This window comes from Saccoglossus kowalevskii, chromosome 3 (assembly GCF_978046115.1).
Source record: "Saccoglossus kowalevskii chromosome 3, keSacKowa6.1, whole genome shotgun sequence".
Classification (NCBI taxonomy): domain Eukaryota; kingdom Metazoa; phylum Hemichordata; class Enteropneusta; family Harrimaniidae; genus Saccoglossus; species Saccoglossus kowalevskii.
Window position 1 is genome coordinate 44,169,283 of NC_140643.1, and position 27,223 is coordinate 44,196,505.

General features: G+C 36.7%; 3 protein-coding genes across 4 annotated transcripts in view; 2 read left to right on the forward strand and 1 right to left on the reverse strand.

Annotated features, from left to right (window-relative positions):
- LOC100377599 (aminoacylase-1-like) overlaps positions 1-3,738 on the reverse strand; it is a 22,178-nt gene extending 18,440 nt beyond the window's left edge. Inside the window, exons 1-2 of the mRNA XM_085497250.1 lie at positions 3,539-3,738; positions 1,408-1,577 (exon numbers count right to left, since the gene is read on the reverse strand). Coding sequence (XP_085353376.1) covers positions 1,408-1,577; positions 3,539-3,647 — 279 coding nt within the window. The 5' untranslated portion in view covers positions 3,648-3,738. The remainder of the gene's footprint in view (positions 1-1,407; positions 1,578-3,538) is intronic.
- Positions 3,000-9,874, forward strand: LOC100377449 (putative protein-lysine deacylase ABHD14B). 2 transcript variants are annotated; one of them, XM_078006043.2, is made up of 4 exons: positions 3,000-3,090; positions 7,784-8,137; positions 9,033-9,259; positions 9,674-9,874. In XM_078006043.2, the coding sequence occupies exons 2-4, from the start codon at positions 7,837-7,839 to the stop codon at positions 9,857-9,859; spliced, it is 714 nt and encodes a 237-aa protein (XP_077862169.1). In that variant the 5' UTR covers positions 3,000-3,090; positions 7,784-7,836; the 3' UTR covers positions 9,860-9,874. The 2 variants fall into 2 exon arrangements, with proteins under 2 accessions (XP_077862169.1, XP_002741871.1); XM_002741825.3 differs by lacking the exon at positions 3,000-3,090 and adding an exon at positions 3,944-4,005.
- Positions 9,875-21,024: 11,150 nt separating this feature from the next.
- The window catches only part of LOC144342154 (putative protein-lysine deacylase ABHD14B), a 30,492-nt gene continuing 24,293 nt past the window's right edge, over positions 21,025-27,223 (forward strand). The window contains exons 1-2 of the mRNA XM_085497251.1: positions 21,025-21,141; positions 24,671-25,135. Coding sequence (XP_085353377.1) covers positions 24,691-25,135 — 445 coding nt within the window. The 5' untranslated portion in view covers positions 21,025-21,141; positions 24,671-24,690. The remainder of the gene's footprint in view (positions 21,142-24,670; positions 25,136-27,223) is intronic.

A 27,223-nucleotide genomic window follows, 5' to 3' on the forward strand; every position in this document is an offset into this window, starting at 1 on the left:
CACATACAGACATTCTATAGCTTGTATGTCATGCTTCTGTGCAAAATCTTGCAGTACACCAAGCCAGATGATGGTTGAATAATATTGCTTAAGGTAGCGGGACTATTATTTGCATACTTGTTTTCATCTTCTAATTGTGACTAAATGACTACAAATAGACCCGGGAAAGTATATATTTTTAGAATCGCCAGACTTCAAGCTTTTCACAAGTGTATTTTGCATGCCCGTATCTGCATTCTACTACGCGTTACTCAATCAAAGGTGAAAAATTACTTTTTCTGTAAAAAAAAAAATTACGCATTTATGCTGGCGATAAGAAGTATTTTTTTCACTTTTCCTAGTTGTTCAATAGTCTGGTAAATTGAATGTGTCTAGTTAGTTTTATTCAAGCAACGCGTTTTAAAAAATAGTGTCCTGAATTTCAATTACTGTTTTAGTCGCATTGCCCCCAACTCAAACCACAACTCGTTGGTAAATAATCGATGAAATAGTTTGTCTGGACACATTCAAGTTCCTCTCATTGTCACCTTAAAGCTGTGAAAATTTGGTGTTAATCCGACGACAATAAGTATACGTTATTTTTTGTTAAAGACCTTGTATTTTGAAAAAACATAAACTCCTAGAAAACGTCCATGAAGTAACAGCAAAGATTTTCAAGCTTGTTTATCGGCACAATCAATTTGTTTTCCCATCAAGGTCTGTTTTACCATGTGTTGGGACATCCAAATGTGTAAGGCTATTGGAAACCAAAAACATAAAGGAATGGGATAGCTATAATTGGATAAATTCGGCATATGAAAACACCAAAATCAATGATTTTTTTCAGTGGCTATGTGACCTTGTGTCTGACACATTCATATGCAAATGACTAATCTGTGAAACAAACAGGGGCGGAGACAAACCACTCAAATGTTTGGAAACACTCATTGTGTGTCAGATAGCTACTGATAACACATCCTAACATTGCTTTGTCTTGAGTTTATCTTTGAAACTTATAGGCACACAAATTAAACCTGTGTTGTTGATTTTGGAAAACACTACTGAGGCTGCCTTGCTTCCCTTCAGAAAATCTACATTTTAACCAACTTACATGACATTCTATGTTATATTGACTTTATCATATGAAAGTTTATGGTGCATTTCATCAATTAATAAATAAATGTGAAAATCGTAATTTTCAACACAAATAATAGTCTCCCTACCTTAAAGGACGGTGGTGATTATCCAATGATGATTATCACATGCTCAAATATTGTGCAAACAAACAAATTGTATACATTGTATAGGACCATAGACCCTCAGACTACTGGAGGGTCTATGATAGGACCCAGTATTGAGCACAGCAGTCACTGTCCTTTACACATACATGTATCATGATTGACATAATAAGTCCAACTAAGTCAATACCTGGAATACAGGCACCACATCCATATGAGAATTTAACATCAAAGAAGGAAGAGATGGATTCTTTCCATTCCATGTTATTATACCAACTGGTTTTCCAGGATGAACTTCAATGCACTTAAACGGTAGCTCCAGTTCTTTTGCCATACGTTCAAGAAATTGTATGGCTCCATCTGAAAATAAAGTAGAGGATGTCTGTGAATTGCTATTTTTTAATTTGGTTGTCTCTGACAACCACTTGAAAACTCACAAAAATATTGCTTGGCCACGATATGAGAAACACAATAAATGCTAGTCATGCAAAAATATATGTTGATCGCATCGATCAAAGTGTCATGGACTTGATGCAACCTGAACTGCCTGAGTGCATACTTTCTGGTATTCTCGTGATAACCTTATTAGTATACATCTTTTACCTGTTTGTAATGAATGCCAAGACAGGTCTTTACAAAACAGCAAATTCTATTGTTTTTAGTGCTAGATGTATAATAATTTTGCATATCACGATATCCAAATTTAAATATATTATATGTTCAAGAGAACTCAAAAAATATTGCTAAGCTGGTGAATATTTATACAAAATATACACAATACACATTGCAAAATTTATTTTGATCTCGATTTATCATCAAGCTATGGATTCACCTTTGTGAACCCATTTGATCACATTTACAGACAAAATATTAAGACGAAATCAAGCCACACTGTAAATTATTGCAAAAATAAAAATGGCAGAAAAATATTAATATAAACTGAAACACCTGTAGATCGTATTATTGCATTTTTTACATTGTCGAAAAATTGCTTGAAAACTGCTGCACCAACTTATAGTTACATACAGAGGGGGTGGCACGAAATTTTGCATGAGGGGGCGAGATCTGAAATCTAGACCCCCTGAAATGCCATTTCCTGCATTTTGCTGACACAAAGGGTTTCAGCTTGATTTTTGTATATTCTTATCTCACACATATACTGAGATGGGTAATGCATACAAATACAGAAGGGGCAGAAAGTAATATACAAGCTTGAAGAAACAACCAAGACGTACATTAATTAGTACAACAAAATCAGATTTAGTTTGGGAAAGGTTATAATGCCGTTCAGAGAGTTCATAAAACACTAAATACTGTACAATAAAAGTACACACCAATATACACAGCACTTACAGCTGGACTCAGTGTTCGAAATTAACGTCGGTCCGTCGGCCTCACGCCGACAGTGGGTGTAAAGGGCCTAGAGCTGTGAAAAACCATCAGTCCTTGTGACCGACCATAAATTTATATTTAAAAAAAAAACGTTCCATTATTTAGTATGATTGTAAGACCAAATATATAATAAATATCGATAGTAACTCCAGAATTGTTTCAAAATTGCGTTTTCTTGCACGTTTGATCAACAAATGGCATCACTAATCGACCTGGGCATACGAGTCATAATTCAAGCTTGCCGAATGATCGCGAAATGCGCCGAACATGGGAACTGTAACAAACGATCTGATTGGTTGTAGGCCGATCAAGCCTCCGATTCAAACCAATAGAAATCGCGCTTACATTTTATGTTCCGCCATCTTTGATTTGCATCAAACACGCTGAAAACTACGAACGGTTTCGGCGTAAACCACGCACATTCCAAATTAGCTGGCAGGCGGAGTTCAAAGACTGGTTACTTTTTGATAACATCAACAAGGTGATGTATTGCCGGCCTTGTCGAGGATCGTGCAGCAGAATTGATCCTTGAAGCTGAGGCTGACGCCAATGATTGTGAACACGATGCAAAATGCATGTCAGATTCAGAGTCGGCCAGTGATCATGTCAGTGTTTTTTCTGAAGATTTTGATGAGTTTAGTGACGATGAAAGAAATGATGACCTCTTTGAGGCAGCAGATAATACATCTGATTAATTAGTAAATAAAGGTTTTGCAATTGCAAGCTTGTATTATCCGTTAAGTCTTTGTTTGTTAAATATCAGGGCCTACAGTGAGCTCGAAGGACCTACAGTTTCAATTTGACATAGGTCCTTCGGGCCTTTTATGATTTTCAGTTAATTTCGAACACTGGCTGGACTTTAATATGGCGTGTCTGTTGATCGTATGATTATTTGTTTGTAATGTACTGCCACAGTGACATGCTCTTACCGTAATCAGCATCTGGGTGAACTGTCTTTATCCTGAGATACTCCCTGAAGTTCGTGACAGCCTGATCTTCATTCTTCTTCCGTTTAGCATGTGTCTCTTCTTGGGGCATTGTTTTTCGTCACAGTAGACTGCAGTCGCCAATTTTGGCACTGATGACTTTTGTCACACAGCTGATCAATCTTTTTCATAACGGGGGGCACACACACAATGTAAGAAACGTACTTACATGTACACGTATGTAATTGATAAAACACGTCCACTGTATCGTGTCTGCATTACCATCTACAGCAAACTATATCATTGTAGATTTCCCCAAGATATTATAAATTTGTTTCTAGCCATACTGATAAAACAAAGCATTTTTACAGTCTACTTAAACACAACATTTTAAAACGTGTCACCCCCTTGGTTTACGCACTTTGAACTGAGCAAGTGACCGGGGTTAACCAGGGGTGATAACCAGAGAGGTACGTTTTATATTTGTTATTGAACTGGATTACAACATGCTAAAATACAGATACAGTTAATTATGAACTATGTGTATACTGTGTTTATGTAGATATTCATTCATGATTATCACTTGCCTTTCCTTTCATAAAGTTTCGTTGGAACACAGCATGAATTCGAGTACAATGACACGCCCACTTTTTTACCTGGGGACGAAATAGTCACAGATCCATGAAGACTTCAGTGGATGTGCTATACAAAATCAAACATCGACAGATATTTGTTTTTCCGGAGGGTGGGCGCATTAAATAATGTGTAGATAATATTGGGAACATGTCATTGTAAAAGTCGGACAATTTGGGAACATCGAGTTAACTTCGAATGTAAATGACTCATTACTTTAGCAAATAAGCAAACAAATTAAATATGCAAATGATCATGACATGTATAATCTGTACAGATACAGAAGATAAAGGAGGTAACTTTTGACAAGTTATATAGTGACAAATTATTTTAAAACATAGTTGAACTATGGTGACCTTGCCCTTTGTTATATAATATAATTCCCTTTATAAACATAGTTTGTTTCAATATAAATATACATTGTCATAATTAATTTTGAATACAAAAAAGTTTTGGGGTTGAACTAACAGTGGGGAATCAGTCTACCGAATGTCCTTTAAAGATGTAAATATCTTACAAAAACATTGGTGCCTTATTTGTTTAATTATTTTAAGGGACATAATTTCCAGCTTTATTCAAAGTAATTCAGATATTTTAGTATAAAAACAAATGCCTCATTGCAAAAAAAAGTGCTGCATTTAGACGTGAATAGATTCATAAAACATGCAAGATAACAGAAAATCTTAGCTGGCTTTTGTCCAAGTATTTTGTACAGGTGTCTGTCAAAAATTAATGATTCACTGAGACAAATATGAACTGCCTCATTGTGTGACTACTGTATTATATGAAAAGTAAAAAAAAAAAACACCCTTTATGAATAGCTATCATGTTGCAAGCTCTGCTTTAAATAGTTAGTTGGTGTCCAGTGGAGGGAGAAGTCAACAGTACTGTTGCCTCCTGAGAATCTACATCTTCAAACACTGCAATCTTTCTTTGAAGTGAGTTTTTAAACTAGGACTGTATTATAAAAACTCTATCATTCTGTTCTAATAGCTGAAACATATTCCTGTGAGTTTTCATTTGTCGAATGAACTGTTTGTCAAATACAGAATACATATATTTTAGAACAATTTTCTTTATAAAATGTGGATGAAATGTTTTGCTTTTTATGTATTTTTTATGTATTGTTTTTGATTTGATAACTTTGAACTAAACAGATTTTTTATTAGCTTCAGATCTTGATCAAAGTTTGGCACCCAGTTCATAGCAGTGCTTATATTGATTTTCTGACATCTTGTTTTCTGTAAAGATTTATTGGTAGGTTTGCAAATGTGTATCAGACTGTGCAATCTCTCTATGAGTTGGTTTTGAAACCCAGTAAGGGATTCTGAGATACATTACCAAGGATATTATTACAAGATAAAACATTTGCTTCATTGAACACATACAACAATGCATATTTCCACTGAGATCAGTGACCTTTGATGTGTATCACCAGTGATCAGTCAAGTAGAAACAGTCGAAATATTTTATCAGTTTTTCTCAATTTTTGCTTGATATTTTCATACAGGACATCTGTTGTTCAAACTCAGGGAAGACTTTATACTGATGAACAAGGTGACCAAGTTTGATGAAGTTTGGAATAGAATTAGTAAAGTTATCATGCACACAATAACAATTATTAACGACGACGACGACGACGACGACGACAACGACGACGACAACGCCGGACAAAATCTTTCCCTTAATATACCTTTCCCTTCCATCTTTGATGGTACGGGCAAGGTAAAAATGTCTGATAAAACAGAAATATTTTATACAAGTCAAAACAATAATCATCATGGTATATTGTAAGGATTAGCTCTTAAGCTTAAAGTTACTGAAATTATACAATTGTATATTAATATATTTGTATAAATTATAACAAGTTTTGTCTGTGCGACTTTGCACAGCAACGGATTACTGATTAATTGTCGTTCGTTCTTCAACAAGTGCATTTGCATCTTCTTTAAAACCAGTAGCCTGAGTGTTTTGATACTTTAGTATTGTATTTTTGTGAATATTTGGGGTCAGTTTGGTCAAAACTGCTATTTTCAATGACTTCTTTTAAAAACTATACTGATTTGATACATGTTATGTAGGTATCTTGGGTTAATCTCTGTTAAATATTTTTGTGACAATAATCTATTCTCAATTCCTAACAATTATTTTTTTCATGTTTAATAAATAAAAATGATATGTGGTCATTCTTGAGATGTTTGTAGAATCATTAATTAATAGAAGGGAATTAGAAGAGACAACTTTTTCACATTTATTCTTGTAAAACAATAGATATGCACAAACAGAGGTGCTTGTGATTTTGCTCGATTGTTGTATTTTGTTTTGTATTTACTGATAGTTTCTGCGAAAGGGCCTTTATTTATTTATTTATTTATTTATTTATTTATTTATTTATTTATTTATTTATTTATTTATTAGGATCAGTATTTCAGAGAATCTCGTGACTTCCAACAACAGATAATTTCAATAAGATAATTGTAATATGTATGAAATATATGGTGGGTGGATGTCGGCCACCATTCACTATCTCAAAAATAGTTTCTACATTTGAGATACACTTAACAACTTAGCTCTCTGCCGTTGATGCACCAATTAACAGCAAAACACTTGTTTTCATTGAACAATGCACATTATTTATGAGAATCCACTAAACCACAGAAAAATTCAAGAACTTCACTGCGCATGTGCAACGATCTCAACCGGAAGATTTAGCACACGGACAATTTTTAGCATGACACCGGGCTTCCGAAAGAGCAATTACAAGTTTGTAATTTTGTATGAATTACAAAATTTAATGTGAAAAATGCTTTATACACTTACAAAAAATAAGATCTTTGTAGGAATTACGGAAGAAAAAATTAAAATTACATTTTATTTATTTGAATTACATTATTACGAAAATAAAAACAATTGATTACAGCTAACGAAAATACCCCTTGCCGACCCTCTTCCTACACTGTACATAAATCACATTTGCACCAGACAAAAAAAAATAATAATAAAATTGCTCACTGTAATTTTGTTTTTGTTTTTAACCTCTTCTAAATTAATTTAGGCTAACATTATCAGGGATATGATAAAATCCTGCTCTGTACTATCTTTGTCAATTAATAAATTTCAAAGCTCCTATTTTCATCAACACAGCCATCAATGTCATCATTTATACACATACTACCCATAATGCAACATGTAATATTTCACTGCAAATGTGTTTGAACAAAAAACCATGCAACTAAATGAAAACAAATAACAGGGTACCATGAAAATAACTAATTTTGATCAGTAGATGACCAGGATACCTTTATTAGTGGGTTATATGTATTTTATTTCACTGTAGTTACATATGCACTGTAAACCATATATTTCCATGAGAGACACAAAATTAATTAAAAGTCACAAAATCTTCTTGAATGCTATTATTAAATATATTCAACTTGTGAAAATGATTAAAAATAGTGATTATAATATTTGCTTTATGAAATAATGAGCAACATAAAAATGCTTTGATTAACTATGGCAGCATTTGAAATTCACATTCACACTTTACATGAAGAGTGATCATATGAACTGTTCATTTAACAGTTTTTGCTATGCATGGCATTATTGTTTTCACAGTGGTAAAGAAGTCCAAGTTATTGATTACTCAGCAGTACGTTTCTCCCAACGAAATGGCTGGCCAATCTGATAGTTGGAGAACCTGTCCTCTAAAAGAAGTTCCTAAAGAACTGTGTTTCAACATAGAAGAGCCAGATCCAAATTACGAAATCTTAAAGATAAAGATAAAAGTGGAAGGTGCCACTGGCGATGTTTTCTATCAGGAGATTTCAGACAAGAATAAAAAAGATCAGTTAAACGGCTCAGTGTTGCTGCTGCATGGAAAGAGATTTACATCACAGAACTGGTTTGATATTGGTACGCTTCAGCATATGATCAGATTTGGTTATAGAGCAGTGGCAGTTGATTTACCAGGTATATAAATACAGTGATATGTAGATCAAGGTTTGGTATGTCAATGAGAATACGTTATACTAGTATATTCTCCGTAGAAACCTGCCTCATTTAGTTTATTAGGTTAATAAATATATTCTCATGAAAGTATTGAGAAATTGCTATACAAGGTTACATGCAAAAATAGTTTCAAATCAAATTTTTAAGTTAAATATGTTATTTTACCCTGGTTATTTATTATGTGTAATTCTATGGAGAATATAACATAACTCATTTAATTAAAAAAAGACATAAAAAATGAAACAGTGTGTGTTTAAAAAAATCAACAAACTTGGGGGTCATCAAAAATTGCATTGATAATGTGCTAGATTCTTATAATATGAGGTTATTACGAGGATACCTCAAAGTATGCACGGATATACAGCAGGAGTATTGACCGACATGCAGCAGAGGTTGACGCAACAGTGTACTGTCTGAGTGCATACTTTCAGGTATCCTCGTAATAACCTTATTATTATACATCTTTTTCTTCCAAGGATACATCATTGGAATGCCGAAATCCAAAAAGTTTAGAACAGAATCAGCAAACTTTTTTGTGTGGAGTCCAGTCAAACCCTGGTGGCAGCCATGTTTGTTTTTATTATCAGAGGAAACTTGCGTGCGTAATCATTCCATATTGGAAAATTTGCATTTTCTTATATGGTAGGATAAAAATACCCCATAAAATACTGCAAAATTACGGCACGCTGTAACTTATGGTGTTACGGTGACAGATGTATAAAAAATATGAATGTAGATACATATTACATGAACACATAAGTTACTACCAGAGCTAATACAGTACTTACTGTATGTTATACCTTTATTGTGTATTTAAAACAGTATATAATCCTTGATTTTGAATTCCAATTACAAGGTTATGGTTTATCAAAAGATGTTGAACTGACAGTTGATAAAGGAGAATTCTTGCTGAATATTATCAAGGCTTTGAAGCTAGAGCATTCTGTGATTGTGTCGCCATCGATGAGTGGTACTTTTGCCTTGCCATTGCTGATGAAGCACCCAGAAGTATTCCGTGGATATGTACCAGTTGCTCCTGTTGAAACGGAGTTGTACAGTGCTGACCAATATGGCAAAATCCAGGTACATCAGAAGAATATTACAAGTGGACATAAAATCAATTTTTCTTCATGTTTTTTGTGACAATGTGTACCTTGGTTACAATAAGGACCTGCAACAAAAGTCTTGTAATGCAGTCTTGTAAGATGAAATGAAATAAATTCCTGTTCCTGTAACTCCACCTGTTTTTTAGGGAAAATTGAAATGTTTATTCATGAGCTAAAAATAAGCTATGTTCATTTATTCTGATAACCTAAACTTTTTCAGACAGTGAAAGTGTTTTTACATTATCTTTTCTTTGTACAGACCTTTATAATATCAATCATATTTTAGCCTATAACTTAATATTTTAGAAATATTTGTTCTGTATATATTATTGTATTCTCATTCTGATATGAATTATATAATATCATGTATTTTTTTTTTATTCTGTCATAGGTTCCAACCTTTATTGTTTATGGAGAGCATGACACAGATTTTGGTCAGAAATCTATGAACAACCTCAAGAATCTACCAAATAGTCGAATATATGTTATAGAGGGCGCTGGTCATCCTGCTTGGCTTGATCAGCCAATAACGTGGCATAATTTGATGTATAACTTCCTCGTGCACATTCCCAAATAAATGAAATATAATGATTTTTTTATCTCGTTTAATTTTCAGTAGAAACATTAGATTTTTTGTAAAATAAACTTTCCACTCAAAGCCAATCTGGTACATTATAAACTTTTGTTTTCTTATTTAAAAAAGTAATTGAGCAAGACATATAGCTTATGGGAAACTGATTTTTAGATAAACACATGGCAATTTATAAAATGTTGGACTATGGTGGTATTCAAGAAAAATATTAGATCAGGAAATAAAAGCCAAATATCCAAGTATCCAATCTGAGTTCTCAACCAGTGGTATATAGTGGATCATCATACCTGTTTGGTTCAGTATAGATTCTCAGACCAGTGATCTAATATGGGTCCCCAGACCAGTAATTCAGTATGGATCCTCAGACCAGTGATCCAGTATGAGCCCTCGGTCCAGTGATCCAATATGGGTACTCATACTAGTAATCCAGTATGGGTCCTCAGACCAGTGATCCAATATGGGGCCCCAGACCAGTAATTCAGTATGGATCCTCAGACCAGTGATCCAGTATGAGCCCTCGGTCCAGTGATCCAATATGGGTACTCATACTAGTAATCCAGTATGGGTCCTCAGACCAGTGAATCCAATATGGGTCCTCAGACCAGTGATCCAATATGGGGCCCCAGACCAGTGACCCAATATGGCCCTCAAACCAGTGACCCAGTATGGGCCCTCAGATCAGTGATTCAATATGGGGCCCAGACCAGTGATCCAATATGGTCCTCAGACCAGTGACCCAGTATGGGCCCTCAGACCAGTGATCCAATATGGGTCCTTGGACCAGTAATCCAGTATTGGTCCTCTGACCAGTGCTCCAATGTGAGTCCTCAGACCAGTGATCCAATATGGGTCCTCAGACCAGTGATTCAACATGGGGCCCCAAACCAGTGATCCAATATGGTCCTCAGAGCAGTGATTCAATATGGACCCTCAGACCAGAGATCCAGTATGGGTACTCATACCAGTGATCCAATATGGGTCCTCAGACCAGTGATCCAATATAGATCCTCAGACCAGCATTCCAATATGTCCTTAGTCCGGTGACCCAAAATGGGACCTCAGAGCAGTGATCCAATATGGGTAATCAGACCAGTGATCCAGTATGAGCCCTTGGTCCAGTGATTCAATATGGGTACTCATAATAGTGATCCATTATGGATCCTCAGATCAGTGATTCAATATGGGCCCCAGATCAGTGATCTAATATGGGCCCTCGGACCAGTGATTCAATATGGGCCCTCAGATCAGTGATCCAATAAAGATCCTCAGACCAGTGATCCAATATGGATCCTCAGAACGGTGATCCAATATGGATCAACAGAACAGTGATCCAATACGGATCCTAAGAACAGTGATCCAATATGAGTACTCAGACCAGTGATCCAATATGGATCTTCAGAACAGTGATCCAATATGGATCAGCAGACCAGCGATCCAATATGGATCCTCAGGACATTGATCCAATTTGAGTACTCAGACCAGTGATCCAATATAGATCCTCAGACCAGTGATCCAATATGGATCCTCAGAACAGTGATTCTTTATGGAGCCCTAAACCAGTGATCCAATATGGTCCTCAGACCAGTGACCCAGTATGGGCCCTCAGACCAGTGATCCAGTATGGGTACTCATACCAGTGATCCAATATGGTTCCACAGACCAGTGATCCAATATAGATCCTCAAACCAGTGATCCAATATGGATCCTCAGAACAGTGGTCCAATATGGATTAGCAGAATAGTGATCCAATATGGGTCCTCAGACCAGTAATCCAGTATGGGTCCTCAGACCAGTGCTCCAATGTGGGTCCTCAGACCAGTGATCCAATATGGGTCCTCAGACCAGTGATTCAACATGGGGCCCCAAACCAGTGATCCAATATGGTCCTCAGACCAGTGATTCAATATGGGCCCTCAGACCAGTGATCCAGTATGGGTACTCATACCAGTGATCCAATATGGTTCCACAGACCAGTGATCCAATATAGATCCTCAGACCAGTGATCCAATATGAGTACTCAGACCAGTAATCCAATACAGGTTCTCAGACCAGTAATCCAATATGGGTCCTCAGACCAGTGAATCCAATACGGGTCCTCAGACCAGTGAATACAATACGGGTCCTCAGACCAGTAATCCAATATGGGTCCTCAGACCAGTGAATTTAATACAGGTCCTCAGACCAGTAATCCAATATGGGTCCTCTAACCAGTGAATTCAATATGGGTCCTCAGAGCAGTGAATCCAATACGGGTCCTCAGACCAGTGAATCCAATATGAGTCCTCAGACCAGTAATCCAATATGGGTCCTCAGACCAGTGATCTAATGTGGATCCTCATACCAGTAATCCAATACGGGTTCTCAGACCAGTGAATCCAATATGAGTTCTCAGACCAGTTATCCAATATCAGTCCTTGGACCAGTAATCCAATATGGGTCCTCAGACCAGTGAATCCAATACGGGTCATCAGACCGGTAATCCAATACACGTCCTCAGGTCAGTAATTCAATACGGGTCCTCAGGTCAGTAATCCAATACAGGTCCTCAGAACAATGAATCCAATATGGGTCATCAGACCAGTAATCCAATACGGGTCCTCAGAACAGTGAATCCAATACGGGTCATCAGACCGGTAATCCAATACACGTCCTCAGGTCAGTAATTCAATACGGGTCCTCAGGTCAGTAATCCAATACAGGTCCTCAGAACAATGAATCCAATATGGGTCATCAGACCAGTAATCCAATACGGGTTCTCAGAACAGTGAATCCAATACGGGTCCTCAGAACAGTGAATTCAATACGGGTCCTCAGACCAGCAATCCAATATGAGTACTCGGACCAGTGACCCAATATGAGTTCTCAGAACAGTGATCCAATATGAGTCTTCAGAACAGTGATCCAATATGGGTCCTTTGACCAGTGATCCAATATGGGTCTTCAGAACAGTGTTTTAATATAAGCCATTGAACTTGTGTTCATCTAAATTTTTGGCAGGAAAAATTATGACACCTGAAGTGTTATAATATTGCACCACTCGCCTATGCAGAGTGACTAATGCATATAATCGAACCAGGAGTACAACTTGCAATATCTTACATTTGAACCAAACCAGGAGACCGCTTCCAATGTTTTAGTTTTGAACCCAACCAGCAGTACCATTTATGGTGTTTTAGTTTTGAATTCTCTCAACCAGGAGTACCACTCATGATGTTGTCACACGCAACGTAATATTACCGTAATTGGTATAGTACAGGTGTGATGGTTCAAATACCAAAATGGCAACAGTAACAAAAAGACTTCCCTGGCGACAATGATAAAATACGAACACGGAGCCAACAGATGAGGTTTCAACTGGTAATGGTATTATTATACTCTGCAAACATCAAGTACAATAACGCGTTAAAACTCCACTACTCCAATAACTAGAAACTCCAATACAATTCAACCGGATCTCCGATCTGATCTCAGTGCTGAACAACTCCCCTGTATATACCCACACTGTCTATAAATAGACCATTACATCAGCATACATAATGAGTCTGGAATTCACTACAAATTTCTAGAATGTTCCATTACCTTCTATTGCCTTCTACAGTGTCCTATTACCTATTCAACCAGCTTCTAAAAATTCCACCCAGACACAGTACGGTTCTAGAACATTCTCAGCCACACGGAAGTGGTAAACAAGTCGTATGCAACATGCCTCTCCTCTCAAGAATATTATAACATATAATATTACATGACTAGCAACGACGTCAATGATACGAATACGATAACAATTTCAAATAAAACAACAATACAATATATCAAATCGAACTGAATAAAGCTCTGAGTACAAAAATTCGAAAATCACATACAGTACAATATAATAAAATATGAAATATATATAAACGAATAACATTCTACTATACTGTCCAAAAGTTCCTCAGTCCATCAATCTACTCAGGTAGTCTGCTACCACATTGTCCCGTCCAGGAATATCCTCAACACGGTAATCATATCCTTGCAGAGTCATCGCCCATCTCATCACTCGGTCATTTGCAAACTTGGCTTTATCCAGGTAAGACAATGGTTTATGATCCGTCTGCAAAATGAACTCCACACCGGCTAAATATAGGCGAAATTTATTCACGCCCCATACAATGGCTAAACATTCCCTTTCTACAGTTGAATATTTCTTTTCTGCAACGGATAACTTCTTACTTGCATACACAACTAGATGAAGCTTCTCACCATGATTCTGCATAAGTACTGCTCCAATTCCTACCTGAGACGCGTCCGTCCGCAACACAAATTGTTTCTGTGGGTCTGGCAACTTCAAAATTGGTTTGCCCAACAAGTATTCCCGCAAAGTGTTATATGCTTTCTCCTGGGCCTCTCCCCATACAACATATTTACATGATACGTCTTCACTTTGTCACTTACCCTCACTCGATAATCGTTTTCATCTATTACCTGCTCCACCAATTAAGGACCCCTCCACTGCATCAACAGCTTGTTGTTGTCAGTTGGCAGCAAAATTAACACCTTATCTCCTTCCTTAAGCACTCGTTTCTTCGTTTTACAATCATAGTAACACTTGTATCGGTTCTGTGCCTTCTGTAATTCCTCTCGAGCAATCTCTAAAGTCTGTTTTAGCCAATCTCTCAACTCAAACATACTGGTAACTATTAACTATCTCAGGAGTATTGCTTTCTTTGGTCCATAACTCTTTAAGGATCTTCATTGGGCCTCTAACCGTTCGACCATATAACAGCTCAAATGGGGAAAAACCAGTTGACTCCTGTGGTACCTCTCTATACGCAAAGAGTAAAGCACTAATATACCGATGCCATTGCCTTGGTTGTTCATGGCACAACTGCTTTAACATCTTTTTCAAAGTACCATTAAACTTTTCCACCAGTCCATTACAGATGGGGTGATAGGGCGTAGACGTCAGTCTCTTAATGCTGAGCAATCTTGATACTTCTTGCATGCATTCTGACACAAACTGAGTCCCCATGTCACTTAGTACTTCTTCTGGAATCCCCAATTGGCTATAAAAGTCAATCAACGCCTCGGCTACAGTCTCCGTATCTATATTTTTAAGTGGAACGGCCTCTGGATACCGTGTAGTATAGTCCACCATAGTTAAGATGTATCGATGACCCCCATCACTGGCTGGTGTAATTGGTCCAACCAAATCTATAGCCACACGCTTGAATGGCATATCAATTAAAGGCATCTTACCTAATGGGGCCTTCACAACTGATCCCTTTGAAACAGTCTTCTGGCACACATCACACGACCTACAAAAACTGGTAACATCTTGATGTAGCCCAGGCCAATAAAAGCTAGTCACAATCCGGTCTTCTGTCTTCTTTATCCCCATGTGTCCACCAAATATTGAATCATGGGCAATCTCCATAACACGAGTCCTCAACAGTTTTGGCACAACCACTTGACGTACCGTCTTGCCTCCTGAAACTGAACGATCCTGATACACACGATATAGCAAGCCTCCATATACCTGGAACTCGGTTGTATGGTGCCCTCTCACTTCTGGTTCTCTCTTATTATAATATTTCTTCAACGATGTGTCGGCTTGCTGCATCTCAATTAATTTGTCTTTTGTTAAATGTGCTCCAGTCTTTACATCACACACTTTGAGCGGCTTCACCTTACCAGATTTCTTCACTTGCGCTCTGGTTGTTACTGCTCCACTCACATTCCACACTGGATCCGGGTCATCTGGTGGTCTTGCACATTCCCAACAATTAAATCATAGATTGGGTCCTGCACACATAATGCTTCAACCGTGCCTCTCAAATATAGCATATCAATTTCCACCATGGCGACTGGAACCCTTCTTACAGTACGATCAACCATCAATATATGACCCATCTTTTTTGTTTACTGGTCATCTGGTACCAAGCTCTTCTTGACTATAATGCCATTACACCCAGTGTCTCTCAACATGGTCACAGCTGTGTCACCAACCTTCCCTTGACCCACAGGCAAAGTCCTGTCCCCCACAACACCACTTCGATCCATACATGCACCATTCACAACCTTTAACTGCTCCCCGATGCTAACAACAAATGGTCCTTCTCAACCATTTTAGGCACATCACCGTTAATTTGAACAGCACAGCTAGCACTGATATTAGACTCCTCTTTAACCACTGCAGCTGCACCAGTAGTAGTGCTGGGTTTGACACTCTTTCTTTCTTGACCCCTGTGTTGTCCACTACGGCAGAACTTAGCCACATGTTCTATAGCACCACACTGAAGGCACTGTTTACCTTTGTCATGGTTGACATCAGTAACACGGGATGGACATTGTGCTGCTCGATGACCAACACCCTGACATACATAACACCGGATACTACTACCCTGTCCCACATCAGTATTTCCAATGGCAGTCTTATTGTTGTTACGCCTCACCTGGTCCTTTGTGGATAACTGTCGACCATGTGCCACTAGGTACTGCTTTGCTATTACTGCCAACTCATCTAAATCTTTGGGTGCTCTTCCTTTAAGATAAACTGCAAGATCTTTTGTACAGGCACCAATAAACTGATCCTTCACCATCAAGTCGGTAACACCATCATATGTTGCTGCAGTGCCTGACAACTCAACCCATTTAGCAAAATAATTCTTAAGCCGCACAATTAACTGGTCAGGACTCTCGAAACTTTCAGGTTTAATTTCACGGAAACGCTTCCTGTACCCATCCTCTGTGAAATCATATCTTGTCAACAGCGCCACCTTCACGCGATCATAGTCAACTGCATCAGTGTCGGACATCCTGGAATATACTTCCAGTGCTCTACCAGTCAACAGCACACTCAATTTTGTGGCCCATCCATTTCTATGCCAACTCGCATTCGTTGCAAACCTCTCAAACCGCAATAAATAACTATCAAGTTCGTCCTTACCATCAACAAATGCAGGCAACTTTGGTGACTGTGCATCACTGACCACATTTCGTTGACTGCCAAAATCAGCCTGTTGGAACCCAGGCATTGCTGCTTGCAGCTCTAATCTCATCAACTCAAATTCTCTTTCCTTTTCTTCCACTTCCAGTCGTAACTTTTCCTTTCTTTCCTCAATCTCCATTTTCCTTACCTCTGCTTCACTTTCCTTATCTCGCTGTTCTGCTTCCATTCGCAATTTCTCTCTTTCACCTGCTTCCGCTTCCAGCCGTAACTTTTCTTTTATCTCCATCTTCCTCACCTCTGCTTCTATTTCCATTTTTGCCTTTCTCTCTTCCCTCGCCGCTTGTCTGTCAGCCCGCTGAGAACTCAGTTGCTCCAAAATAAATTTCCTTTTGTCTTCTCCAGTCATTCCCAGTTCATCCGCCCATTCCATCAACTCTTGTTTCGACATATCTTGCTGGCCATGTTGTCTTCTATATATCTTCACTGTTCCCAGACGAGCCCCCAGATGTCACACGCAACATAATATTACTGTAATTGGTATAGTACAGGCGTGATGGATCAAATACCAAAATGGCAACAGTAACAAAAAGACTTCCCTGGCGGCGATGATAAAATACGAACACAGAGTCAACAGATGAGGTTTCAACTGGTACTGGTATTATTATACTCTGCAAACATCAAGTACAATAACGCGTTAAAACTCCACTACTCCAATAACTAGAAACTCCAATACAATTCAACGAGATCTCCAATCTGATCTCAGTGCTGAACAACTCCCCTGTATATACCCACACTGTCTATAAATAGACCATTACATCAGCATACATAATGAGTCTGGAATTCACTACAAATTTCTAGAATGTTCCATTACCTTCTATTGCCTTCTACAGTGTCCTATTACCTATTCAACCAGCTTCTAAAAATTTCACCCAGACACAGTACGGTTCTAGAACATTCTCAGCCACACGGAAGTGGTAAACAAGTCGTATGCGACAGATGTTCTAGCTTGTACCCAAATAGGAGAACCACTTATTATGTCTAGCTGTCAGCATCATTTAAACTATGTTTTGCCATATTACCTCAAACCCTGCAAATAGAAGTGTGCCTGGAATCATAGGAAGAAATGGTGTGCATTAATTGCTGTATAATAACTGTCATAAAGGTGATTGACAGGTCATACTTGTTTTAAACTCTGGAAAGACAAATGGAATCTACCAGGTGTGCTTGTGATTTACATAACAAAGGATGTTTACAACTCTGGAAGGACAATTGGAATCTAACAGCTGCTAGCAAGATCCCATTCTGATTGTCTCATGTGAAAATCCAAGTGGTGAACCTGAATCTGGGCCATTTAATAAATTGGCGAGACTGAGGACAGTTGTGGTCCATCAATTGAAATGAGAACCCTGTGTGTTGCTGCTGCGATATTGTTAGACAAGTGATACATGCTTCAATCATCATTCTGTTAGACTTGCATGAACTGCTCTGCGATATCCTGCTATCAGTGGTACCCTCCAGAATAACAATTCCTAGGCAATCTCCTATTTTGGTGAATTTATTCATTGTATTTTTCTGTGCTTTGTTCCTTGTAATTATTTTGAGAGGTATTAAAGCCAGGAGCTTTAACTTGATATTTTGGTGTATGTGTATTTTATTTCGCTACTAATGTCTTGTCTATCCTATTCTACCAGTAAAAGAACCCTCTGTCCAGTGTGAGTTATGTGGGTGCCCCTCTCAATAGAAATAAGCAGGCCTTACACTGTGCAGGGCCGTAGCGAGCTTTTTTTCACTGGGGGGGGGGGGGGTAGCAAATGCATTTCTTTAATTGCGTATAAATGTATGAAGGCGTAGAGGTGTGCAGTTGCGCCATAAGTTAATGGCTATATATATCTATCTATTTTTAACAATAAAATCATCTTGATATATTGTATTAATATATACAAAACACCTTTGTTCTATCTTCATATAGGAGCAACATTAATTTAATGTACAGGACTGATTAATACAATTGATAGTTGTAAAACACACAGTTTATGTTTACAACTTTGGCGGCAGCATATTAATTTATCTCCAGTTAGCTTTCCATGAATAAATCACTTTTGGGGAAGGCATGATGTCTGTGCCTCGGTGTACTAGTAACATTGCAAGAGCACTGAGTCTGTCTTGAGCCATGCTACATCGTGTCCATAACTTCACCCGCCGAAGTGCAGAAAAAGAACGTTCACATGACACGCTTTCGACAGTTGTTGTAAAGAATATTGTGAGAATTCTGTGGATGGCTGGGAAATAGTTCACATCACAAACAACAATAGATGAAGTAGCATGATTATGCGTTGCTCAATTGGTGTATCACTGAACTTTGTTATCCACTTCTCAATTTCAATATTCAAAAATTCACCCCTTTGCAACAATTTCCCATAGTAGTTGTTAATTGAGGTCACATGGGTTGATCTGAGCTGACCAATGTTGCATCATGGTAAAAGTGTTTGTGCAGCTATCAGACCACAGTGTGATCAGCAAATCGCGTCTCAAGATCTTGGATTACATGATCCAAGTAAAGATAATATACATTCAATATTTTTGAATATATTCCGCATCGTTTACGAAATTCTGTCATTTGCTGCCCGCCGCCGTGAGGCATTGCAGACCCTGTGGAATCTCGACCACCAAGAAGATCATAATGAAGTGATCGAGCTTGATTAGTGGCTTCATAGCAACAAAACTAAGCGGCCATTTTCAGTGCCAGCGCATATTCCAAAAAGAGAGAAGCCGTAATTTAAATGATTTATATCATCAGATTGTGGCGAGTGTGATCGATTTTCAGTTGAATTTACTGCCATACATACTGTCAGGGCAACGTCATACATCAATCATTCTGGTATTCTTCACATTACTGCTTGTACTATAAAAATTCAACATTGTGTGCAACGTTTCTTCGAAGCTGACATGGCTAACGTGTCAATCAGAAATACTTGAAGGTAACGTTTGACCCTCTGTGCGTCAAAGTGTCAACGCGCTCAGTAATAAATAAGTACAGCAACTGGCTTATGTTTTATTTTAAATCGTGTACAAACCAAATACGTAGTTGCTCGAAACTTTTCTATTTTAAGTTTTTTTGTTTTTGTTTTAAACTCCCAAAGTAGGGGGGGGCAGCTGCCGATCCACAATTACCACGATTTTCTACAATTTATTTGGCATCTACGAAAACAAGACATTGATTGTTCAAATAGGTTACATGACGAAAGCGTCAAAAATCATATATTATGGTTGAAAATAACAATTACCAAATGGTTCAGCTGCTGTGTGATTGATTGATTGCACAAAATGCAGCGGAACATTTGATAAAATTATTGAGAGCTCAAAATACGTTAAACAGTGCTTGAACTGCTCAATAAAAACGTAATTGTGAATTAATTGTAACTATTATTTAACTATCATGGCATTCACTTTGTCTGAGATATTTCACACTGGACACTGTGTAGCCCCAATTTTGTGACAGAAAACTTAGTTTCGTACGAAAAAAGTCATTCATCCTTTTATTACAATTATTGTTCTCGCGAACACATTTGACGATGTTACGATGAAATAGTCTTGGAAGAATTTGCATCGACCTATTTTACTATGATCCTATGCTTATCGTGTTTCACTGTAGTATTTCTAGCATTCAAATACCAATAGTTGCCTATGGCTTCATATTCTTTTTATTGAGATAGTAATACTGTTCAATGCTCAATAATTACCTTTGTATTAACTTTAAATGTTAACAATATCAGAAAAGTACATTATTATTGTTAATAAGTTGTTAAAATAATCAACAATAATAATACAGCTTATACATTTTCCAGCATTCTATTTTTTCTTTAATTCTTTGAATTTCATTTATTAAGCCGCAGGTAAAAATGAAATGTTTTGCATTACAGCGTCTTAAATATAATATTGTTATAACATGTATTGCAATGACTGTGGCGCCCCCTGTGTCCAGCCTTTGACCTCTTGGTCGATAACCTCTTAGTTAGCGATTTATTTGCAGCCCTGTTTTCAAGAAGTAATGACAGCAAAGACGCTGAAAACCGTCGCTAATTTGTTTAAATAATACAAGGCTTCACAAATTATAGAATACCATGTAATGCACGTTAGCATGGTTTCGGTTTCAATTGTTAGTACATACTAGTACGAATTTACACCGATGCTAAAAATGTTCACACATTCGCTCAGTCCGTTTCACCTGTACGTTTTCTATTGGTGTTTTGGTAGCGCAGAAACTCCCGAGGATTTGTTGTAATATTGTGTAGGCGTGTCAACGATTTGATATTACAAAGCTATCCTGCTTCGCAAACTTTGGGTAAGAAGCTCTAAAAATAACGTATATTTTGTTTATACGTATATTGTTGGCATGAAGTTGCACAATTCGTATATTTACAGTAGTCCCTGGGTTTCCTCACAACTTGGGAACTGTTTGTATTCCAGTAGCCCTGCGTACAGTGCTGTGTGTACGGGGACGCGTTCGGTTGATAAATGTCCCCACATCTATGGGGGACATATATCAACCGAACGCGTCCCCGTACACACAGCACTATACGCAGGGCTAGTATTCCAGGTACTAATAGCATGTGATGACTGAACACAACTTGGAAAATACACTTTCTGTATAGTCACTGGTCTTGTTTATTCATTTGAATGTGGGCCAATTTATATTTTCTCGAATTTCCACATTCATCATTGCATATTGCTGCAGTGAGTAAATGCCATGTTTATTATTGTTGCTGTTGTTTAATTATGCTACGATATGCTAGAAAACCGGATAACTAAATCACACACACACACACACAAATTGTTTGGCAGAAAAGAGGTATACTTTAATACAAAAGTAGGCCAGAACATGGGCTTCAAAGTACCTCAGACCAAGGCGGAGCTGCCAAACAAAGTGATCGGTAAGTTTCCCGCATTTAATACATGAAATGCAATATACAACATTCATAGTGATACAACTGAACGGATATTTGACCTCAACATCTCTCTTGGGACCAAATATACGATTAGTGTCTGTAATAAAAGGACAAGTATTACACCTAGGACGATTACACGGGACAGAAGCATATTTCTCAGGGTCTCCCCTTTCACCCGTATGCATCAATAACCTCCTTAAATTAGTGTCACGGCGCCAGGCAGTAGTACCGATAGGCATCAGTGGAAACGTAGAACTTATCTCCTCGCTGGTCTGTAAAATGTGAAAATGTCCAGTTGTATCACTATGAATGTTGTATATTGCATTTCATGTATTAAATGCGGGAACTTTATATTGGTTCTACAGTTCGTCGATTGAGTGATCGATTTGCTGAGCATCTACGGCAAACTAGACAGAAAAATCGTTATTATCCGGTTTCACTTCATTTTAATTCTAGTGGACATAATATTACAGATATGTCTATTTCTGGTGTATGTGTTGTCAATAGCAACGAAAATCAGCTCAGGCGTGTCGAGGAGGAAACTATATTCCGCCTTGGAACTAAAGAACCCCATGGAATTAACAAACAGTTCAACTCATTTGTTGAGCCCACTACCTATTAAAGGCGCGTTATTGTGGAATTTTTTGTGATTCTACTTGTAGTTCATGCGCGTTCTTGCGTTCCTATGTTCTACTAGTACGTTATAACATTTTCTTCTATGCTATCGATAAAGAGCCATTGTTCGAAACATCTAGCAATTTTTAATAATTATTAAGGACTACGATTACCAAATATTATCTTCTATATATTGTGTTAAATATGTTGTGTACACCAGCTGACAGTGGTCAGCACTTCCATGTATGTGTGCGTATTTAATAATACATGCATGTTAAATATGTTGTGTACTCCAGCTGTACTTCTAATTCGTTGCTTGGCTAATGTTATATAATTACCTATGAGAGTCAGGCCCATGGGCCTATTTTTATCTAAATGAGGTCACTATAGACAGGTGGGCTTTATCTAGTGGTGGTCAATATAGACAGGTGAGCTTTATCTGGTGGTGGTCACTATAGACAGGTGGGCTTTATCTGGTGGTGGTCACTATAGACAGGTGGGCTTTATCTGGTGGTGGTCACTATAGACAGGTGGGCTTTATCTGGTGGTGGTCACTATAGACAGGTGGGCTTTATTCGGTGGTAGTCACTATAGACAGGTGGGCTTTATTCGGTGGTAGTCACTATAGACAGGTGGGCTTTATCTAGTGGTGGGCACTATAGACAGGTGGGCTTTATCTAGTGGTGGGCACTATAGACAGGTGGGCTTTATCTAGTGGTGGTCACTATAGACAAGTGGGCTTTATCTAGAGGTAGTCAATACAGGCAAGTTGAATGCATTTTAAAGATTCAAATCCAGTGGTTTATGGCAAGGTATAAATCAGTAATCTATGTTTGTAATGGTATATTTATATTAAGCTTTTTCAGCTGATACCATTAGAATGATTTGCATATTGAGAATGCCACGTCTGTGAACCTAGTAATTCCATAGTTATTTTGTGTTTATTAAATCATGTCAGCAGGTAAATCTATGCTTTTTTTTATCATGATTCCGTGTAGTATCGCTGTGGTTTCCTTGTTTTACTGTGAATGTTCTGTTTAGTTCTGATTCTTTCCATTAGTAATAGTTATCCAGGGTATCATATATTATTATTAAGCTGCCTCTACAGATTAATTTAACTAACATTATTCTTCTTGTTTAGCTTTGAGAAATGCACCTTACAATGTCTTGCATGGTACATATTTTGTATGTAAACCATTTTTGAAGCTTGAGCAGTCAAGCTAGTTAGAGGTCAAAGGTCAACCCAAGTTTTGGCTGGTCTCGTCAGGGTCAAAGCATAAAATAATTTGCGTACATGTAACTATCAGGTTGGTTTCAAAACAACAAAATAAATTTATTCTATTAAGTTTCACAATTAATGGTTGAGTTGTTCACAAAAATAAAATTTATTTTGAAATTCTATCTCAACAAAAATTATGTCTTGTACTTTAGGTTGTATAGTAATTAACTATCATTAATTAATTTTGTTTTCTTCATATAATAATAAATTCATTATCATTGTTTATAAAACTTTGTGTGTTCTCTTGAATGTAGTCCTGATTGACAATGATTGACACTACCGGGGCACAATATAACAATATATTCTATTCACTACTTCAGAAAATACTATTATTATGTTTTTATTTTAGACATAGTCCATATTCAAAGAAAAAGATACAAACAAATATATAAGATAAAATTACAGATTTGAAAACTATGGTAAACTCAGTAGACTACCTTTGTCCAATTTTGCACTAAAGCAGAATTCCATCTCACATCACTATTGAACATGGCACACACTAGCGTATTGCTTGATGTTCGTAATCGATCAATAAAAGCATAAATAATAAACCGATTAATGTATTTGTCTGGTTTTCAAAAAAATGTTGATAAAAATGATACACATTTAAATCATAAGCATAGTTTTTTTTTATAAAAAAGAAGAATTAGATGTAGCTAAATATATTATAAATATTTAGGAATAGAATTTAAACCAAGAGAAAGTTTGATCTAGCCAAAGAACATGCAAGAAAGCTTTAAAAACGTTTTACTAATATATTAAAAAAAATTATCAACATCAACAAACATTTGCGCTACATTTATGACAATGGTTGTACCCCCACAGTTTACAAAAAGTGTTATTATAACATTTGATTTTCACTGTATTCGTACTGACCTCATAAAAGTAACAAAAGACGACATGTTGCATCAGTTATTTTAGCATAATGATCGTATTGGATCCAGCATTTTTATTTGATATATGTAAATTAGCCTTCACACTTGCAGTGAGTGTAATTTAAATTTGTTTTTTATTTTGATATTTTTCTGAAGGTGTAAAATCAGACAGGCAGATGACTGTTAATGTGAACAAACCTTTATTGGCGGGATTAGCCATCGTTGGTGCATATTTTATATGGACTAACTTATTTTCTGGAGGTAGTACTATTGGCAATAAATCTGTCAATGTGGTAGATCTTTCACAGTCGTCCAACCAGTTATCTGGTGAAACTGACAACTGGAGAACTCGCCCACTGGAAGGAGTTCCCAGAGAATTATGGTTCAACGTAGCTGAGCCAGACCCTAATCATGAAGTCATAAAGATGAAGGTGAAAGTAGACGGTGCCACTGGTGATGTTTTTTATCAAGAGATTTTTGACAAGACTAAAAAAGACCAGTTAAAAGGCTCAGTGTTGCTGCTGCATGGAGCAAAGTATTCTTCTCAGAATTGGTTTGATATTGGTACACCACAGCACTTTGCTAGATTTGGTTATAGAGCCGTGGCCATTGACCTGCCAGGTATGTTTGCGATTTGAAATTTGAGAAGTTTATAAAAACAGTGCCAATTACATTATGCATCGTTAGCTCCGCTGTTGACTTTGTCGAGCGTAGCTTATCATATGAGTTGATTGTCCATCGGCGTCCGGCGTCCGTCGGCGTTCGTCGTTCGTGGTCCGTGTCAATGTTTTACTTTTTCGACTTCTTCTGGAAAACTACAAGCCTGAATGCTTTGATACTTGGTGTGTATGTACCTGGAGTAGACCTCTTAGATTTGTTCATTTCATGATGGTATCTTCAATTCTCTAATTTTGATGAATATTTTTGTCATTTTTGGTAAATAGTGATATTTTTGACTTCTTGTTAAAAACCGCAAGTCCAATTGCTTTGATATTGCATATATAGATGCTACATGTGGACCTTTCTCAGATTTGTTCATTTCGTGATGATATCTTCAATTCTCTAATTTTGGTGAATATTTTTGTCATTTTTGGTAAAAAGTGATATTTTCGACTTCTTGTTAAAAACCGCAAGTCCAATTACTTTGATATTACATATATAGATGCTACATGTTGACCTTTCTGAGATTTGTTCATTTCGTGATGATATCTTTAATTCTCTAATTTTGGTGAATATTTTTGTCATTTTTGGTAAAAAGTGATATTTTCAACTTCTTGTTAAAAACCGCAAGTCCAATTGCTTTGATATCACATATATAGGTACTACATGTGGACCACTCTCAAATTTGTTCATTTCATGATATCTTTAATTTTCTAATTTTGGTGAATATTTTTGTTATTTTTGGTAAAAAGTGATATTTTCGACTTCTTGTTAAAAACCGCAAGTCCAATTGCTTTGATATCACATATATAGGTACTACATGTGGACCACTCTCAAATTTGTTCATTTCATGATGATATCTTCAATTCTCTAATTTTGATGAATATTTTTGTAATTTTTGGTAAAAAGTGATATTTTCTTCTTGTTAAAAACCCCATTGCATTGATACTATGCATATTGTTCATTTTATAATGATATCTTCTGTTCTTTAATTGAAATGTGCATTGATAACAGCAGAGCTATCTCAGCGGAGAGGCTGCTTGTTTTCAAAACAATGTGTTTTTGTTCATTGACAATCACATACAGTTTGTATATATGTATGCATGCAAAAAAACCACACTCAGTATCACATTTAAACTTTGCATTTACCTCCTGCATCTTGGGATACATACAGTTGTATATACTATAATATAATATAGAAATATCCATCAGTTGCTTTGTAAAAATGCAAAAAATGCTTTGATACAGCATAAAAACTGCATCACATTATAAATTAATGAAAAAAAAAATAATAATGGAAAAGTATACAATAAAATAAAGAATACTGTAAAATACTTTATTTTAGCTGGAATTAATTTGCGCTGAAAATACTCTTTGGATGTTTTGTATGGAATTTATTTTCACTGATTGTTGACAAGTTCAATGTAAAATATAGGAAATAAAGTATATTCGCTGGATTTTATTTTCATTGAACCATTTCTTCAGAAAAAATTAATTCCAAGTGAAAATAAAATATTTTACAGTGTATTAACAAATATTATTTTACCATCAAATTAAATGACATGTTGTAAATGGTCAATAACACTTCAACACATTGCTAGAAAGACTGGTATATTAAAATGCCAAATCACGTACATACAGCACTTTCAAAAATAAACTTGTAAACTTGCAAAATTTGCTAACAAAGGACAATTTCAATTTATACTCGAATCAAAACACTACAATTTCAATTTATACTTGAATCAAAACACTACAATATTGTAATTGCATTATCATACTAAGTGAAAACTTGTAAAAGCATTTTATGGAAGGCCAAGTGTTGCAAGCAATATCCATTAAAAATATAAAATATATATGTGCAAAAATTCAAATGGCATGTTTATATTCATAAAACCTCCTTTTGTATTCATAAAAATTGACATTTGCATTCGTGAAACCTCTATTTGTGTTCATAAAACGTCTATTGTATTGCGTCAAATCTCTATTTGTATTTGTGGAAACCATCATTTCTATTTGTATTTGTGGAAACCATCATTTCTATTTGTATTT